This window comes from Echinops telfairi, unplaced genomic scaffold (assembly GCF_000313985.2).
Source record: "Echinops telfairi isolate 266 unplaced genomic scaffold, ASM31398v2 ScPeMD7_18;HRSCAF=68, whole genome shotgun sequence".
NCBI classification, from domain to species: domain Eukaryota; kingdom Metazoa; phylum Chordata; class Mammalia; order Afrosoricida; family Tenrecidae; genus Echinops; species Echinops telfairi.
This window is the reverse complement of record NW_022103915.1, coordinates 50,861,172-50,881,365: the sequence shown is the minus strand read 5'-3', so window position 1 is coordinate 50,881,365 and position 20,194 is coordinate 50,861,172. Positions and strand designations below refer to the sequence as shown.

At 37.9% G+C, this 20,194-nt stretch overlaps 1 protein-coding gene across 9 annotated transcripts in view; it reads left to right on the top strand.

Annotated features, from left to right (window-relative positions):
- Positions 1-20,194, top strand: part of KTN1 (kinectin 1) — a 118,982-nt gene that overhangs the window by 86,764 nt on the left and 12,024 nt on the right. For 5 of the 9 annotated variants that reach the window (XM_045288235.1, XM_045288239.1, XM_045288241.1 and 2 more), the window contains exons 28-36: positions 1,388-1,478; positions 5,402-5,470; positions 9,075-9,112; positions 10,438-10,528; positions 13,134-13,220; positions 17,080-17,169; positions 18,921-19,001; positions 19,819-19,908; positions 20,036-20,128. In XM_045288235.1, coding sequence (XP_045144170.1) covers positions 1,388-1,478; positions 5,402-5,470; positions 9,075-9,112; positions 10,438-10,528; positions 13,134-13,220; positions 17,080-17,169; positions 18,921-19,001; positions 19,819-19,908; positions 20,036-20,128 — 730 coding nt within the window. The remainder of the gene's footprint in view (positions 1-1,387; positions 1,479-5,401; positions 5,471-9,074; positions 9,113-10,437; positions 10,529-13,133; positions 13,221-17,079; positions 17,170-18,920; positions 19,002-19,818; positions 19,909-20,035; positions 20,129-20,194) is intronic. The other 4 variants (XM_045288236.1, XM_045288240.1, XM_045288242.1 and 1 more) reach the window with 2 other exon arrangements.

The following is a 20,194-nucleotide window of genomic DNA, read 5'->3' as shown; positions in this document are numbered from 1 at the left end:
TGGAGAGGAAATGTTTTGAGAATGATGAGGGCAATGAATGTACAAATGCGCTTTACACAATTGATGTGTGTATGTATGGATTGTGATAAGAGTTGTATGAGCCACTAATAAAATGATTTAAAAAAGAAAGAAAGAAAGTGGTCCTTTGAAACTGTCTGTAAGGGAGACATGCAGGGTATTTAATAGGCAGTTCTAGGCTACAATGGTTAGATCCATTTCTGTGTCCTTAAGAATTTGTTGCTCAACCCAAACTGGTGCATATTGTTCTTGGTTAGCCTTAGTGGAAGATTTAAAAGCTGCACAAGCACCAAGTGAAGGTGATTGTGAGGGAAAATTTGCTTTGAGTAGAATTTGGTTCAGCTGTTTAAAAGTGAGGGCAAATTTACATGCAGTGAAAGGGCAAGTCGAAGTTGTTTGTAAGTGGACAGTAGTAACACAGGGCCTATCCGCCTGTATCTTAATGAAGTCAAGGGACAATCTTTTCTTGGCGCTGCGGTTGCTCAGTTATATGACAAATCTTTGTTTGTGGGCATTCTGTAACTGTCATGGTACATTTTGCAAGTGTAATAGAAAACTTACAGTTTCGTTTGTGGTCTTATGTGTTTAGGAATGTAGCTCATTGATGTAACTTTAGGTTTACTTCTGCCTCATACTCTTTTTGCCCTGTTCATTCTTTAATTCCACTCCTTATTTGTACTTTTTGAGGTCATTTTTTATGTAGATTTGTACGCATCTTGAGACTCTTTCGATATTTAAGTTGAAATGAAAATGTCCAATTCAACAACTGTCTAGCTCTTTCTGTGCCTTCTGGTCTTTTACTTGCTGCTGGGAATAGGAGTTGGACAGGGTTCTTGCCCTGAGGAAATAGATAGTAAAACAGATCATTTTTATATGATACGTTATGCTCGAGGTCTAGCATAAGCACGAGCCGCTGAGGGCAGTTGGGATTTACTTGGACTAGATATATTTCAGCTGGATACGGGAAAACCAAATTAGCTTACATGTAGCAACTCTTCGGCACAAGGATTGGGCATATTGTAATTTTCGGGGTCAACTAATTATGGCTAAGGTTCTTGAGAGTGAAAACTCATTTCTTCTTAAATGACACTCTATTGTGTGTTGATAAAAGACTCCTACTCTTTATTTTAGATTTTCTTCCTAGTTAAAGCTTACTTACATAAGAAATGTTAAGTATTAAATAGGCCATAGCGGATTTAGGATATAGTTTGGGGCTAGTGGTTATGGAAATACTTACTGTCTTTTAAAACAAATTTATCAGTTGCTGTAATATAGAAGGAAAGAGCAGGCAGACTTTTTTTCGTCTTAGAGATGTTACTGGAGTCTTTTTTATATACATAACTAAATATAAGGTCTCTGAAAATTCCAGATTGAAAACAAAGGAAAATGAAATGAAGAAAGTAGAAGAAATGCTGAAAGAGAGGGAGTGTGATCTTTCCACCAAAACAAAGCTGTTACAGGTGAGTCTTATTACTTAAGACTTATTGTGCGTATATTATCATCTTTATGTATTTTAAGAAGATTACTACTTGGTGGAATAGAATGCAAAATTGAGTTTTTCTTCTACTTAGACACTAGGTTTTAGTCCTCATGCCAACTTCTTTTGAGAATACGCCTACATATAAATGCATATGTATGTATATGTGTTTGTGTTCATATGTATATTTGTGTATAAAAATGTGTACCCTCATCTTAAAGCCTACTATCTTTGTCAGTTTTTGAGCTGTGATGGCTTGTGTGATGCTGGAAGCTATGCCATTGGTACTTCAAATATCAGCAGGGTCACCCATAGTGAACAGGCATTAGTGAGCTGAAAGGGACTGGTGTTGGCCTTTTTGAGTCAGATAATAATAGTTTAATATGCTGGGGTTGAGAAATTCAAGAGGTATGGGGTCTTAGTTGTCATTAAAAAGAGTATTTCAAGATCTGTTTTGAAATAACAATGCTATCTGTGATAGGATACCATCTATACCCTTACAAGGAAGTCCAGTTAACACAACTATTATTCACATTTATACACCAATCACTAAAGCCAATAATGATGAATTGAAGAATTCTACCAACTTCTTCAGTTTGAAATTGATCCAAGATGCATTGATAATTACTGGTGATGAATGTGAAACCAATATATAGATAAACCTTCAGAAATAGTAACAGGAGTAATGGTTCCCTGAGGGTTTGGGAAGGAGGGGGGCGGAGAGAGGAGGTAATAGGGAGCCGATAGCATTGATGACTTGTATAACCACATGCAATGGGATCGAACAACAGAATTGTTTGTGTATGGATATATTGGCTTGTGTAAGATAGGACAAAAGCAAAACAACTATTATGGGGGGACGAAATTAAGGATTCCTGGAGGCTAGGGTTGGGGAGGGAGGGGATAAAGGGAAGCTTTTATCAAGGAATTCAAGAAGAAAGATGTTTCAAAACTGATTGTGGTAGCAATTGTACCGTACTGCTGATGTGATTGAACTGTGAAGTGTTATGATATCTGTAAGAGCTCCCAATAAAATGATTCAACATTTAAAAAGGAAAAGAAAGTTGGAAAGCAAGAAGAAGGACCAGTACTAGTTGGTGATAGAGACAGGGCTAGAGATCTCCTGATAGATTTTTACAACTAACAGCAACTTCTTTGTTGCAAATAAGCCTTTTTATAACAAATGGTGACTGTACATGTGGAACTTGCCAGATAGAACACAGAGTAATCAATTTAGAGAACATCTAATGACAGAAGACCAGATGATTACAGCAAGAACATCGTAGGATTAGAGCAAGAACATCATGCATGAAGAAAGTAAAGTGTCATTAAAAAGACAAAGAAAAGACCAAAATGGAACCTGTTGTTGAGCATAGAGCAGCTAAATCATTTGGAAGAAATGATGAAGTAAAAGAGTTGAACAGAAAATCTCAGAGGATTGGAGAAGATAAAGTATTATAATGAAATGTGCAAAGACCTGGAGTTAGAAAATCAAAGAGAACATACTTGGCATAACTCAGGCAAAAGAAAATGAATAAAAAGCTCAAGGTTTGAGTTGCAGTATTGAAAAATTCCATAAAGTATTGAATGATGCAGGAAACAGAGGTGCTGTCCAAATAGAATTGGTTGACATTCTGCCGTTTCAAGAAGTAGTATCTGATCATGTCCAAGCTGCAGTGAAGGGATTAGTAGAAAGCACGACTTCAGGATCCGACAGAATACCTATCGAAATGTTTCAAAAAACTGATTTCAGGCTGATTTTTTTTTGCCTATGGCAGAAAGTTTGGAAGTCTGCTCCCTGGCCAACCAACTGGAAGAGTAAAAAATTTGTGCCCATCCGAAAGACAGGCGACTCAACCGAATATGGAAATTATCGAGCAGTATTTTGCTGAAGAGTACTAATGGTTGCACCAGTACATCAACAGTGAACTGCCAGATAAATTAAGCCAGATTCAGAAGAGAACATGACATACGGGCTATGATTCTGATGACAGATGGACTTTGGTTGAAAGCACGGATAGCGGACGATGTTTACTTTGTGTGTGTGTGTGTGTGTTTTGACTGCAAAGGCAATCAACTGTGTAGATCAGAAACTATTACTAACATTCCGAAGAGTGCAATTCCAGAACACTTCATTGTGATCATGTGGAACTTGTACATAGGCAAAGAGGGAAGCATTCAAACAACCCCCCAGTCACCTCGCAGGAGGCAAATGTGGCAGAATTATAGCTTTGTGAGCTCTATGGGGGGAAGTTCTACTCTTATCTAATAGGAAAACTATGAGTTAAAAGACTTAACAGTAGTCGGTAATGGACATATTTAAGTGTGTATGCTTTTGAATTCTTGATCCCACCGCTCCCAATTTACTGAATTTTAGTTCTTTCTATATAAGCACATGCTCCATCTTACTGTATTGTTGTATCATGTGTTTGATCATATATATGACCAATGGATACTGTATTGCTTAGAGTTGTTTTTCCTGTTGGGAACTATGTTGCAGTGAATAGCCTTGCACACATTTTGAATGTTTTTGTAAATATAGGCATATTAGGGAGTTTTAAATGGTTTGTGGAGAAATTTGATTGTGTTTTTAATTCAATTTTTGCACGAACTTTTTGAAGCCCACTCATAAATAACAAGTAGTGAAATTTCTGGGTGAATAGCATATTTGTCTTAAAGAAAAAACAAATAATTTAAAGTGTAGAATCTGTATCTGTAATTAATAGTGAAACTACTTACATATAATTGGTTTGAAATGCCCATAGATTTGTAGGTTCCTACATTGCCGCAGGCCAGTGCTGCCACATACCATGCTCTGAAGATGGAGTCTGTGGCATTCCCGCATGCGCCAGTCATGTAAAAAACCATTTTCCACTCCATCCCTGCGGTTTTTCCTTCACCCATTCCCACATTAAGCTGAAAACATTTGATGTTATATTATCAAAGATGGCTGTATAATTTAAAAATGCTTTTAATTGTGAGAGAAATTAAGGTTCATTCAAAAATTTAAGACTTTTTTAAACATGAATTTCACCTTCTCCACAGTTTTTCTTTGAGTTTCCTCTCCTTTAAAAGATGAATATCTCATTTACATAATAAGAAAGATTAAGCCCTTATTCTATGAGTTGATATGTCTTCTTCTTTTAATAATATTTGTGCTTTTTCTCTTCAGTTGGAGGGCTAACGCTTGCAAACATTCATTCAAATTTGAATAATTTCCTAAATTTTACATCTTGAGAAGATAGGGTGTCTCACAGTCTGTGATCATAAAACTAATTTTCAGATGTTTGCTTCAAATTCATTTGCAATATATTTGTCATCTAGAATTTTGTATTCATATGTAATTCTTTTCAGGGTTGGTTGTGATGTTCCCAGTCTAGCTTGTTTAGGGAGGGAAATTGCTAACCATGTTGTTACATCACCTCGTTAACCTCACCGTACTGCAGTGGTCCTGTTCCCCTGGGACATTTGGCAGTAGCTGGAGACACTTGTGTTTGTAACAGCTGGTGGAGGACTGCCAGTCTAATCTTGTGGTGTAGAGGCCACAGTTGTGACCAAACATCCAAGAGTGCACAGGACAGACCCCCTGCAACAAAGAAATGTCCTCCAAATGCCACGAGTGTCACGATTAGGAAATCTTGCCACATTGATTTGAAAAATCACCCCATCCTAAATCCTTATTTGGGTCTATTTCTATATTCTGTTTTGTTTCATTAAGACATGGCTTTTCTCAGGCTAGTGCTAAAGAGATTACTTCAATATCATAGTAAATCTTAGTATATAACACAACTTATTAAACACAAAATTATTTTGACTTTTCATAGTTTATTTCATATGTTTCAAAAGTTTACATGAAAAATAAAAAATTCCTATTCAGGTATTTATGTGTAATATTTATTTCAACAGGAGGTGCAAGACGAAAACAAATTGTTTAAATCGCAAATTGAACAGCTTACACATCAGAACTACCAAGAGGTTGGTACTTTTATTGGGTGCCTTGTCTTTTATTTCTGGGGCACTAAATTATATCACCAATACTGTTGCTAATCTTGCTTATTTTTACCTTTGTATTGAAAGCATAGTGTGTTCTTTCATTTATAAGCATTCCTTTTGTTTCCTAAAAAAAAAAAAAATCAATTTACTATGTCATATCCAAGGTGAAAATTTGCTATGCCATATTCATGTCCAGTGTACAATTTGTGTCCAAACACAGATAATGTTACTCATTGTAGTCCAGGTCTGTTTGTGCGTCTGTGCTCATGTCCTGGTCCTCTCCAGTGCTGTTCTTAGCAAGCCAGGTAAAGTCCTGTAAAAGTTAGTCTAGACCAGTGTGTGCTCTAAACCTTTGCTTCCTTGCTCAAATATGAATACTTAGAGAAAAACCGAGGCTTGTAAGATTAACACTATGGTAAAAATGAAAGGAAAAAAACATAAACAAAACATTTCTGAAGATGCTACCAAAACTTTCATTCAATTAATTTATTTTGTGAACATGTCCATATAAATAATAAATATTTTTGAGAGACATTAATGAGAAATGCCAAAAGTGAAGAACTATATCCTTTAGTTGTTAAGTGCCTAGTGCTGCTCTAACCCAAATACCCCAAAAGGCTGGTTTTAACAAACAAAAATTCATTTTGTCACAAAAAAACACTGCCACTGAATTAATTCCTACTAAACCCAGGGTCCTGGCAGTAGAGGAATACTTTCCATTGTTTCTGGAGGCAGGTCCTTGTCTCTCTGAGCTTCGGCTCCTGGGTGATTGATCTTCTCGTGACTTGACATCACTTATCCCCCAAGTCTGTTTCTTTCTCTTGCTTAACCTCTTTCATATCTCAGAAGAGATTGATTTAAGGAACACACAAAGACAGAGCTAATTTGTTCTCATTAACATAACAAAGACAACCCATTTGGGAAATGGAGTTATAGCCACAGGCAGAGAGGTTAAGATTCATAGCACATATTTTTGGGGTGCATAATTCAATCCATAACAACGAGGTGATGGATTTTTCTCTCATGATTAGTTGTGGCCTTTTTTCCCCTGGGGGAGGGTGGGGGGAAGGTGCCGTGAGGAGATTGACATTTTCATGGAGTCAAATTAATAGATTTCACACTGCACAACTTTGTTAGGTGCCATCAAGCCATGACATGCCTCATGGTGACCCTACATAAAACAGAATGAAAGGCTGTGTAGACCTGCACGGTCCTCACAAATGTTTGAGCCCATTGTTGTAGCCATTGTGTCAGTCCATCCCATCAAGGTTCTTCCTCTCTCTCTCTCTTTTTTTTGGCAGCATGTTCAAAGTATGTGAGATGAAATCTCAGCATCCTCACCTCTCAGGAGCATTCTGGTTATACTCTTCAAGACAGATCTGTTTGTTCTTTTGACAGCCCATGGGACTTTGAGTATTCTTCACCAATCCCGTAGTTCAAACACATTGATTTTTCTTCGGTCTTTCTTACTCAATTTCATATGCATATGAGGCAATTGAAGATACCATGTCTTGTGTTAGGTGCATCTCAATCCTCAGTGACATCCTTGCTCTTCAACACTCGAAAGAGGTCTTGTGTGGCAGCTTTATCCAATGTAACATGTCCTTTGATCTCTTGCATTCTGGTTCCGTGGATACAAGCAGCACAAAATCCTTGACAACTACAGTCATTTTTCTGTTTGTCTTGATATCACTGTTGGTTCAGTTGTGAGAATTTTGGTTTTCTTTATATTTGAGTTGCAAGGGTCCTAGATCTTTATTAGCAAGTGCTTCACGTCTTCCTCACTTTGAGCAAGCAAGTTGTGTTGTCTGCACATTGAAGGTTGTTAATAAGCCTTCCTCCAATCCTGATGCTGCAGTTCTCCTTCATGTCATCCAGCTCCTGAGTTCATTTGCTCAACACACAGATTAAATCCGTATGGTGAGAGGGGAAATCCTGACACCCACTGTGTTAGACAGGGTTCTATAGAGAGATAAAACCAAATTACTGATATTTATTTATAAAGATAATTAGATATATAACAAGAAATGAACTGTTAAATTATATACAGATAAATATAACAAATGAACAGTTAAATTATAAGCACTACAGATGGCTCAGAGTTGTGAGAGACTAGCAGTCCTTCTCAACTCTGTGCTGCTAGATCGCCCTCTATTTATAGAGTGAGGCTATCTCAGCACATCATAAGCCAATCATAAGGCAGATCACCAACTGTCAACTGACCACCAGTCCCAACTGCCAGTCCCCAGCTCCAGAGATGCCTTAAAGGGACCTCAACGTACAGAGACACAGTCCACAGGCTAGGCGTCCAACAGGTAGTGTAGCCTATAAATTGAGGCAAAGAACGAGCAAGGTAGCCGCACACTGGTCCGATGATCAAAGAGCAAGAGACAAGAAAGATGAGGCTCACTGAGCCATTATCTCTCCGCCCTTCAGTTAATCCTACTTGTATTTATCAGCCAGGCTGGCATAAGAAACTATATCAATCCACCCCTTGCCAACCTGGTACCTGTATACAATTCTTTAGCCATATATACTTATCATCAATTGTCTATCATACATATAAATGAAAACACAGCCCAATTGTATCTGATATACCTGAATGAAGGAAAGATATGCAATAAACACATAAAAAGAAAATACATTGACAATTACAAACCTCGCTTTTGCAATTGATCACGTGGTCGTAATTGATAGGTAGAACTACCTTCTACTGCTACCCATTCTGTATTACCTTTGCCCTCAGCAAGCACCTCAGCTGGCTGTGGTGTTTTACCTGGTGGGGTGACCCAAACCTTCATCCCTGAGGGGTCTGGGTCATTATAAGTCCTGTCAGGATTGGGTTGCTGTAATTTACCATTTACTTTAATCATAGGGCATGGTAGCACTAAGAGTCGGCCTATGGGATCTCCTGAATTCCAGACATATTCTTCTTTACCTCCATTAGGTAACACCAGTCCAATTTCTCCTTGGTAATCAGGATCAATCACACCACTCAGTACAGTGACACCCTTCCTGACCTGTTGATCCAAAGGCATAAAAAGCCCAAAGTGGCCAGGGGGCATTCTCAGTTGCCAGTTCAGTAGACCCACCTTTCTTGATTTCAAACCATGCAGCGGCATTCCCTTGTTCTGCTTAAATGAGCCCACATATAGGAGGCCGGTCTGAACACAATGAAATGTTCTTGAATTTTCTTCGCAGTGTTATAGAGTGTTACGGTCCACACAGTTGAATTTAGAGTATGAAAATTTAAGGTGTCTGCTAAGTACTTTGCTCATTGTAGGAAATTGACCAATGGTCAGTGAAAAGTTTGTGTAAGTATGTTGTGACAGTGAAGATTGGACTTAATGCTCAGTAATGTTGTACCAGCTTGTACATGCTTCATTGAAATCACTCGGTGAAAGTCCCCAGAGTTGTATTAGGTGGCCATGGGGCTATGCCACCAGGGCTCCTAACACCGAGGGCTCTCACTTTGGAAGGTATGGTAGCTTCCCCTCTGTTGTTGTCTTAATAGAGATCTGAAAAGCAATTGTTTGAAGACTCTTAGAAAGCTGTGTTTTGAAAGTACTTTTAACTCTTTTAATAGGTGTCTCCTCCTTTCCCTCAGGAAGAAATGTTAAAAGTGTAAGTAACACGTTCATTTCACAATTTGGAAAGTGACAACTATTCTTTGTGCTATAAAATACAGTTTTTCAGGAAGCCATTAAATGTAACTGCAGATGGCCATTTAATTGTCACAGTTGTATTTGGGTCAGTAGAGCTTAATTCTACTTCTGACTGAGCTAAAGCAATTCTACTTCTGGGGCTATGGGAGAGTATTTGGATGTCTGAATATTTTCATGAGAAAGATGCTTGAATTTATTTATTTTTCTCTTCCAAGTATTCAGAAACTATTAAACTACTTTTATAAGTTATCTCAACCCTGATCTCATTCTGGAATTGAATAACAGATTTTGGTGTAGTGTCTTATTATTTTAAACTCACAACAGTCTTCTATGACTCCTTGTTTATGAAGGTGATTTGTTAAAAAGCATTTTATATTTTTATTATTTGTGCCAGGCTGTCATTTTCTCCTAACAGGCTATATTTTTGATCATTTCAGTTAAGATAGCGTGTTTCAACGTGTTAAATGTGAGGTAAATTAGTAATAGAAGTGACCTAGCTCTTCTCCCACCCTGACGTGTTTACAGATTGGTGATTTACTAGGATAGCATTACTTATTGTTACACTGAGTCAAAGGTTAGACCGTGTAGACGGGGCTTGGCCAACTTTTTCTGTAAAGAGCCTGCTAGTAAATATTTTCGGCTTTGGGGCGGGGGGGTTCATCATAAAACAGGCTGTGGACTGAGTGAGCCAGGGTCTGGCCCTATTTTCACAACTCCTTATATATAGAACCCAGTCTCAGGGAAGAGTATTGTAATTTAGCCTGCTACCGTAACCTCTCTCTGCTATTGTAGGCTAGCATTGCACATTTTTGCTGTTGTCCTTTCGCATTTCTGAAAAATAACTAGCTCATTAGACTGGACCAGAGTTCTTTGGTCGTTAGAGAGTAAGAGAATAGCCGGCTGACTTTCAAATTAGGCTTTTCTTGTGGGTCAGCCTCAGAGAGAGTCATAACCGAGTTCCTTGCCTTCTATCTCCCCTGACAATAGCTCCTGCAGTTGACCAACTGGAGCAATTCTTGTGTTCATGTGCTGTTTCTCAGGAGATGATGTTCTTTTCTCTTGAGCACAACCTTCAGCATGTCATATTGTGCGTGAAAAACCTATTTGAAGAGGTATTTCTGAAAAGAAGAATTTGTAGGCTAGGCTTTCTGAGATAACCAGTTAGTGAAGCACCATCCCCACGGTAATTTGATTTTGCAGTTACCAATGTTGATATGTGAGTATTTAAGTTGCATTCACTATTTGCCTGAAAATATTGCTATATGTATTCATGTTTTGGTTTAGAATTTCAGAGAGAGAGAGAGAAATAATTGGTCTCCAGAGTGAGTTAGATTCTTTGAAGGATGCTGTTGAACACCAGAGGAAGAAAAACAATGTAAGCAAATATTTAACTGCACAGTGTTTATTTTTATTACTTGAACAATTATTTGGACAATTACTTGGACAATTATTTATTTATTTTTGGAAACTACTTTCACTTCAGACTTGTTAAATCTTTTTAGGAGAGGACTGTTGTTTTTCTGTGTGTAGCCTGTTTTGGGGGGTAGGGTGGGCTATTTGAGGGTAATTTTATTAGAAAGCTTATTTTTAAATGAATAAGTGAAAAGACCATAACTTGTCAAAATAGTTTTAAATATGGAAGGTATAATTATTACAGATTTAGCTGTTTTTGCATGTTTTTTAAACAAAAAGATAGTAGAAAGACTTTCTTTTTTTTAAAATCATTTTATTAGGGGCTCATACAACTCTTATCACAATCCATACAAACATTAATTGTGTAAAGCGCATGTGTACATTTATTGCCCTCATCCTTCTCAAAACATTTCCTCTCCACTTAAACCCCCGGCATTAGGTCCTCATTTTCCCCTCCCTCCCCACTCCCCCTTCACTCATGAACCTTTGATAATTTATAAATTAATATTTTGTCATATCTTGCCCTGTCCGACGTCTCCCTTCACCCACTTTTCTGTTGTCCGTCCCCCAGGGAGGAGGTCACATATAGTTCTTTGTAATCGGTTCCCACTTTCCTACCCACTCTCCCTCTACCCTCCTAGTATCACCACTCACACCACTGGTGTAGAAAGACTTTCTATTGAACTATTTAGGAAAAGAACTTTTATTAACACCATGTTTTAAAATCAGAGGTATTTCCTCACACACTGATTGGGCTGGATTTTTGTAAACTAAAAGTAATGCTAGTATTCCAACTGAGCTATTCAATACTGAAATGAATCTTCAAAGGCTTTGAGAACCTCCCTGTTTTATCTCACGTAAGTGTGTTGGGGCCTCCGAATTCGAGTATATATGCAGATTAAGAAGGGCTAGGGCTTTAAAAAATATAAATCTTAAGGTTCTGATCAAATAGATAATTGAGTAGGTGACACCTATGAGTAGAGTCCACACATTCTTTGTAGAGAAGGAGTTTTAAGGAAGGCTAATCAAAGGGATATTGATATAATCAATGTGCATTTTACTAATGTAAGTTAAAATTTTCAAAGTTTGTATTGTTATTAATTTGACAAATTGGCATTTTCCTGCACCCTGAGTTTGTCAAAATTAGGTATGCGAACAGCCCTTTGTGTGTGCTCGTGTAACATTACTAACAGGACAGCTTATTCACAGAACTTGAGGTGAACTTGCCAGTGTACTGCTAACATTTTGACTGTGTTTCTTTATTGGATTCTGAGATGAGGGTGCATGGTCCTGGCCGTCGAATGCAGTGGCTGGGTTGCAGGCCTGGAAGTATGGGAGAAGCAACCTCAACCTTCACGGCTTGCAGTGCCAACCATTCTCATCACCTGACTTGCTGAATGTGGTTGGCCAGATTTCTGAACCTACTCGAGCTGTGGCCTGCCCATTGTAAAAACGGGAAAAAAGGTTGTCAGGAGGATTAATGAGAATTGATGTGAATTGCCAAGTATCTTGTCTGGCACATGAGTAGGCAATCAGTTGATGGCAATTGTTGGCGTTTTATTTTTGTGTTACCTTTATTTCTTGGAGGAACCCTGGTGGTGTAGTGGTACCATGTTGGGCTGAGATCCACATGGTCGGCAGTTCAAAACCACTAGTAGCTCTGTGGGAGACAGACTAGGCCATATACTCCCATAAACAATAAACGGTCTCAGAAACCCATAATTGGTCGCTGTTAGTCAGTATTGACGTGATGGCAGTGAATTTGTGGGTGGTTTTTTTTTGGTGGTATTTCTAACCGAAGAAAGACCGAAATGTGTGCCTTGTGTTTCTCTTTCAAGAGAATGTGTTAGAGGTTTCCAGTCTCCCCGTTTGACTTAGTCAACTATTGAATGCAATTTGAGCCAGGCTACCGAATATACTCGAGTATAAACCAACCCGAATATCCACCGAGGCACCTAAATTACCACAAAAACTGTATTAAAAAATGTGCTGGAAAACTCAGCTTATACTCACGTACATACGGTACTTTAGGGCAGACGCATTTGACCATGGCCAGAAAGATGTAGAAGCAACAGTGAGTTAGTATGTTATTCGTAGGTAGATTTCAAATGCATTAACTTTATTAAACCATATTTAGAGAGAGAAAAATATGTTGTCGCGCCAAGTCCCATGAATGACAGTGAGCCTTGTCTGGAAGTTACATGTAAAACTTTTTGCAATACTTGTGTACTTCCTTTCTTTTTGATCCTCTACTGCTAATGTACCTGTAATCTTCATTTCTGAGTTTACCTTTGAATGCTCTCTGCTCTGTCACATGTACATAATAATTTCCTTAAGGCTGGCATGTGTGCTGTTTGTATTAATACAAGGGAAGTGGACTTCTTTATTTCCTCATTCAAACTTCTAAACATGGCTTTTATTTTTATTTTTTGCTAATATACATACTTTCCCATTGGAATAATTTTGCAGTAACCAGCATTTAAATGCAGTGCAAAACACTGATGAAATAAAAACAAAAATCTTTCAATAATGGAAAAACTGAAATCATTCTTTCTAAAAATGACTAGGACCTTCGGGAGAAAAACTGGGAAGCAATGGAAGCATTGGCATCAACTGAAAAAATGCTGCAGGACAGAGTGAACAAGACTGCCAAGGTTGTAATGCTCGCTCCTAGAAACCATCCTTTGCTCAGAGAAAATCTGCAGCTGTCTGAAACTCAGACTAAATGATTCAGTCTTACTGCAATTTAAATATCACATCTTACCACCCACATTTATCATCTCTGCTTTTTCTCATCTGCTCCTTGAAGCTTTAAGTTTGGGCATGCTGATGTGTTGGGGTTACCTAATTGTTTAAGTTTTGCTGAATACCACTTTAATCTGGAGAATGCCAGAAGACCTGTGTGCTACCCATATGAGCTCTTGTCAGACAGTGTTTGTGTGCCTCCTAGGTTGTTGAAGAAAGAACTTTGATGAAATCCCTGAATTGCCCCCCCCACCCAAATGATATCCATGTAATAAACACATTCGAATACCTAAGACATACCTACAGTGTGCAACAAGCTCACCTAGTTTCTTTGGATCACACCAGCATACCTCTGAAAAGATAGAAAGAGTTGAAAGTCTCAAGAAACCCAGGAAAGGGACCATTGCTGGGTGTGTTATGGAGATGGTTTTCCAGATGAGGCAGACTTGAACTTTCGGGTTTGAGGCAGCTGGACAGCAGTGAGTCACCTGTGTTCTGTGCTGTATGATATTGCAATGTCAAGTGATACTTCTCTTGACCAGAGTATTTAAAGTACTCTGGAGCTATCTGTTCCCCTCTGTCTTCAAATTGAGGATAGGTACTCTCTCTGGGATCTAGTTATTTCATAGTTGTGGCAATTCCTAATGATTGATCATTGAGAAGTTTTTCTAAAAATCAAATGACCATGGCCAGAATGAAAGAAACTGTGATTTGGTTCAGCATTCTAGAAGCATTTATTGAGCTAAGGTAATTACTGGATTTTAAATAATACTCACCTAGTCCTAATTTTCACTAAAGTCGTTATTAGTGAATGCGGACAGGTATTAGGGTCAGAGAAACCTAGACCTACTAGGGGATTAATATTTTGTTGTGAGTGGCTGTAAATGCATGATTGATTCTAATAGCAATGCGAGGCCTAGTGTAGTTTGTTTCTACACCTTTGTTTTTCACTATCAAAAGCTGCCTTTTAGCATTTATTTTGCCAATGAATTAGCATATATCCAGTAGTAGATGCTCATCTCTTATTTAATATACCAATCCTGCAAGAAGTTATCTGCCACCTGTGTATATGCATTCTTAATGTATTTTAAAATTCTAATAGAAAGCTGGAATGTAACCATATCTCAGAACTCACCATTGAGCTGCCTTGATAGCTAATGGTCTCTGGAGACTAGACTCTCTGTCCTCTGTGTTTCAGTGGAATTTTAGCCATTCTTCAAATACCTTCAGTGTAGAGTGTTGGTGATTGCCCTAGTGCCACAAATTGTGTGGTAAGGAGGAGCACTATGGACAGAGAAAGAAGAGTAGTCCTAGCTAACATGATATATACTGTCTTTCAGGATTGTTTGTAAAGTAGAAATAGCCTTGAGAAGTTGTCGTAGATGACAGGCTAACTAAGAGATACTTTACATACATCTGGCCCTCTGTATCTGTGGGTCCTCTACCTGTGGATTCAACCAGCCAGATTGAAAATATTGGAGGGTGAAGTGAGGGCAAAGTGGCCCAGCCAATCCTTCAACGTCTTAAGAGGGAGTATAAAGTGCTATTTACACAGTTCTTAGTTATATTGGGCATTACGTAATCTAGATCAGTGCTTCTCCACCGTCCTCATGCTGCAACCCTTTCATAGTTCCTCATGTTGCGGTGACCCACCCGTCCATAAAACTATTTTCGTTGCTACATCATAACTGTCATTTTGCTACTGTTATGAGTCAGGCAACCCCTGTGAAAGGGTCATTCGACCCCCAAAGTGGTTGCGACCCATAGGTTCAGAACCGCTGATCTAGGTAATGAAGTATGCCAGAGACTGTGCCTAATAGCTAACCCAATGCGACAACATTTCATCAACGGACTTGAGCATCTGGAGAGTTTGGTGTCCTGGGGGCCCTGAAACGAATTCCCCACAGATGCCAAAGCCTGACTGTATGTTACACTTAAAGATAGTAAAGAAATAGAATAAAGCAACTGTTAATACTGCCCAGGGCTTAAAGTTCAATGGAAATTGCTATTATGTCAAATCAAAAAATTATAGCTAAGATTATTAAAACAGCCATAAAAATAACTCATCATTGGAACACTTTGTTATAAGTTAGACACTTTTTGTCTTCTGTTCCAGGGCTCTCTCTCTTTTTAATTCACTATTTTAAAAGATTGCTCTCCCTCTTTCGTGAGCAAGTGCTAAAAGTGATCTATCCATTATCTGTGAAATAGCAGCTAATTACTGTTTTGAATACAGATAAGTGTATTCCTGGAAAATAGTGGTCTTTATTGAATTAATAAAGTGACCCAATTAAAACTTCCAATTAGAAAATGTTGCCACTGGTTTTTAATTAAATGACAGCTTTTATGTGTTTGTAGAAAATACTTATTTTATGCCTTTTTTCTATAAATTTAGATTTTCATGTGGTTGGATTTAAGTTGAGGCATGTACATCTTAATCAGTAATCGATTTCGCAGATCACATTTATAGAGGAGAAAGATAGGTTTGAGAGCTAATTGTTGAACTTGTCAAGTATTATTTTGAGACGATTTTTGTGATTTGACTTAGATGTGTATTTTCATAAATGTTTGTTTTTATTCTGGTAGAGATAGTTTGGTTATTAGTTGGGTTTTGGTGTGTGATTAAATCATTACCCTAATTTTGACAAACTATGGTTTGGAATTTATCATGGATCTCTGTTAGGTTTGGATTTAAATTAACCAAATTTAGACATGAGGGGACTTTTAAAAATTGGTAGGAAATGAAATAAAAGACATGACATTTTTCTTTGAACTTTTTGATGCTTCCCTTGTATATACATCTGTGTTACCTCTCTTTGAATTTACAACAGAGAGAGGCTGTACTCAAAATGCTGCCTGGCATTAGTGAAATATTACACCATCAACTTAATCCTCTTCCTTTGTTTTCCATATGTGCCACTGATCAAATTGTGGCCTTTTCTTGCTTTGTTTCAGCAGCATAAACAACTTCAAATGTCGGTGTACTGAAAATATGAATAAAAGTGGGGAAAAAACCCACCCCAAAACCCCAAACCCAAACTCACTGTCATCGAGTTGATACTGACTCATAGTGCACCTATAGGCGAGGGTAATGGTATAGGGAGTTGAAAACCCCATCTTCCTCACTCAGAGCAGCTGGTGGCGTCAAACTGCTGACCTTGCAGTTAGCAGCCCAACAATGCACGCACAGCGACTACAAAGTCCCCATAGCAACATGGCCCCTCAGTACTGTGGGGGGTTGTGTTGTTGTTCTTGTTGAGATATCTGCCAGCCAGTGAGCCACTGTTGTGTTGTGCAGATACATTATTTTAGTGCATGCAGTTTAGCATTTAGCTGTAAGAAGTGCTTTCATTTTTAAATGAGTTGATCCTGGGCCTGAAAATGATTTGATTTCTAGTACAAGGAAAATAAAATGTCCATATTATCAGATTTATTTTAATCTAGTGGATATAACAATTTTCAAAGATATAGATTTTTCCGCTGTTGTTTTTTTTTAGTTACAGTTTGGATGAAAATTTACAGAGCAGATACAGTTTTCCACTCTGCAGTTTATAAATAATCTTGTTTTGTAATATTAGTTGCATGCAAATATTTTTCTTATGAAGTTGTTTTGACACATTAAAATGGGAAATGTTAGACATTTGTCAGTTTTGAAATTAATGCTTTAAATACTATGACCTTTTCACCTCTCGAGGTTTAAAAGACTAGCACCTGCCTCTTAAAATTCTGTAATTTTGTAAACATGATTTGGTTTATCATCTGCTTTAGGAAAGACAACAACATTTAGAAGCGGTGGAGTTGGAAGCTAAAGAAGTTCTGAAAAAATTATTTCCGAAGGTGTCTGTCCCATCTAATTTGGTAAGATTCATGAAGTCTTTTCCACGAGTCGTTTGGCATGATTCAGAGAACCCCCGGGGCACAGCAGTTTGGACTCTGCACTTGGTTTTGATGGTGTGTTGACGCCTTAATCAGCCCTACTGTTCACCTGCGCGCTTTTGAGTACTTCGCATCAGTAACTTGGCTCCAAACTATTTTTTATTTCCTCCACTGATACTTTTATTTTATTCTACAAACATTACGCATGAGACATTACTTGGAGGGTTATAAATATATTTAAGAAAAATATTTCATTAAGGTTATATCAATAAAGTTCTCAATAGAAATAGAAGGTAGTTGTAAGAGATTGCTTTTTCAAAAATTTTAGGAACACCATAAAATTACATTAAATGTAAATACTATGGGCTAGATTTTTTTGTATTTCAAAGCTTTATTATCCATTAACTTACCAAGCAAAATTCTTGAAGCTCATATAGAACACCTGGATTTACTTGAGGTTGTGTATTTTCATTGAGAGAAAACTCAGCTTAGTTCAGAGAATTCATCAAGCAACTATTTGTAGGCAGGAAAAGCTTGTTTCCCTACCTGATGATGTAGCCCTTCAAGGACCTGACTGGAAAATTGTTACACATATTCGGAAATAAAGAGAATAACAGAATAAGCCCAGTGTACCCAGTGTCTCAACTAGCAGTTATCAGTATGTGGCATGTGTCAATACACACTTGAGTCTTACCTCTCAGCCAGCACATCCGAGATGACTTGTAAGCATCAGATGTCAGGTTTCACCTGCAATTATTTTCAGTATGCATTTTTAATAGATAATTCTTTCAATAAGCAAAACAAAACCCAAACCACCAAAATGCTATAAAAATTTTTTTAAATCCTTAATAATGACTTGGTGTTCACATTTCCTAATTACATAAATTGTCTATTTTTTTTAACTAAATAATAGTTATGGTTTGCTTTAATCAGGATCCAAACATCGTCACTGTGTTTTGATTGGTTTAAAATATTTCTTAGGTCTTCCTTGCTTCTCCTCAGACTCTCCCGCCCAAGCACCCTCTTTTGACCTAGGATTTCCCATGTCATTTCCAATAGTGTGGATTTAGCTGACTGTACCAGTGGTACGGGGGTGCTTCTCTCTCGTTTGCATATCCCATGTGTTAGAAGTTGAGTGTAGAAGTTTTTATCCTATTCAAGCTCATGGTTGGGGTTGGCTGGGTGGCAGCAGGAGCTCTGAGACGTCAAACGGATTGGTGAGCATTTGGCTGCTCTCTAAAAGCATACAGGGTAGAGCCCACCCAGAGGCGCCTTGGAAGAAAGGAAGAAAGATCTCCTTTCTAGGGTGACAGCCATTGAGAACGCTACGGAATGCAGCATATAGCCTTGTCAGAAATGGGCATCGACCAGATGGCAACTGGTTTGGGTTTGGTTGGAATTTTTTTAGGCTGGCTGTGGGTTTTTTGACGTGAAACTCTGATCATGTTTTTGTTTTGTTGTATGGCAAGGTGTTTCTGATTCTGGGTTTTTTGTTTTTTGTTTGTATTCATGTCCTGCTACAAATTTGGACTTGACCCTTCTCTGAGGAGCTCAGGTTCCTTGGATTGGGTGACAGGGAAGGGGGGTGGGGAATGACCTGTTAATCAAAAAGAGCCACCTGATCTGTGTATAATGTGAGCCTTAGCTACTTGATTCTTGAGACTGTGTCTACATACAGTTCTCATTTAAATATTTTTGGAAATTGATTATTTTGACTTTTCTTCCCCTGCCAGAGTTATAGTGAATGGTTACGTGGATTTGAAAAGAAGGCAAAAGAATGTGTGACTGAATCTTCAAGTTCAGAGGAGGTTAAGGTTAGTTCAAGAAGCGAAGGGTCTGCATTTTAACCACACACGGAAAAAAGAAGCAACTCAGTTTGTCTCTATGAAGTTGGGGGGAGATACAGGGTTTATGTGAGGAGAATAATGATCTTTTGATCAGGTGTATTATAGTTTATCTTGTGAAAAACTTGGTGGAAATGTTAAGTCTTCCTTACAATTTGATTTGTGCATAATACTAATGGTCACTACTCCTTTACTCTGTCTTAATCAGTTTTAAGACTGAATATGTAGTTACATGCTAATCCCCTTTTAACCTAAGTTTAAAAAGTCAAGATCTGTTAAGATAGCAGAACCTGATTAGTTTGCGGAAACATCTGAAAATATCATTATTAGGAGTGTTCAGAAATTGTGTGTGTGTGTGTGTGTGTGTGTGGTTTTTAAGTTGGCAACTGAGGTTTGGGGGATTTTATTTTTTAAATTGAAAGTAGCATGAATAATAATTCTTTCCCATTTGTGTAGTAGAGGCACTGTGATCTTACTTCACTTTGTATCCTTTGATTTTACTATCCAGCTAAAGATTGAAAACCTACTATACAGTGATGTGATACATTTTTTAGTAAGCAGACTTAATCGGTTTCATTATAATGCCAACAACAGCAACAACAACAAAAACCAAATGTAAAGATCATTGAACTTCATTGTCACATAGGGTGTAGTAATGTAGTGTTTCATTGTAAAATAGTTTGAAGCCAGTTATCATATTATGCCATTGAGTATTGAAACAAATTTGAAGTACAAAACTTTCTGGTGAGATTAAATGGGAGCTTTTTCTTTATTTCATTTGTTGCAGGTTCTAGAGCACAAGTTGAAAGAGGCTGATGAGATGCACTCCTTGTTACAGCTAGAGTGTGAAAAATACAAGTCTGTCCTTGCAGAAACAGTGAGAGAGGGTTTCAGTCTGGGTTTAGCTTTATTTATTTTAAAATCATGAACGTTTCCCCTAGTGACCTACTTTGTGTTGGCATGTGCACATGACATGTTCAAAATAAGTGTATTTTTGTCTGTAGGAAGGGATTTTACAGAAGCTCCAGAGAAGTGTAGAGCAAGAAGAAAACAAATGGAAAGTTAGGGTTGACGAATCACAGAGGACACTTAAACAGGTATTTAAGCCGAAACGCTTAAAGCAGTGGTTGTGAGTGTGGGTTCTGGACTTGGAGCACCAGCGT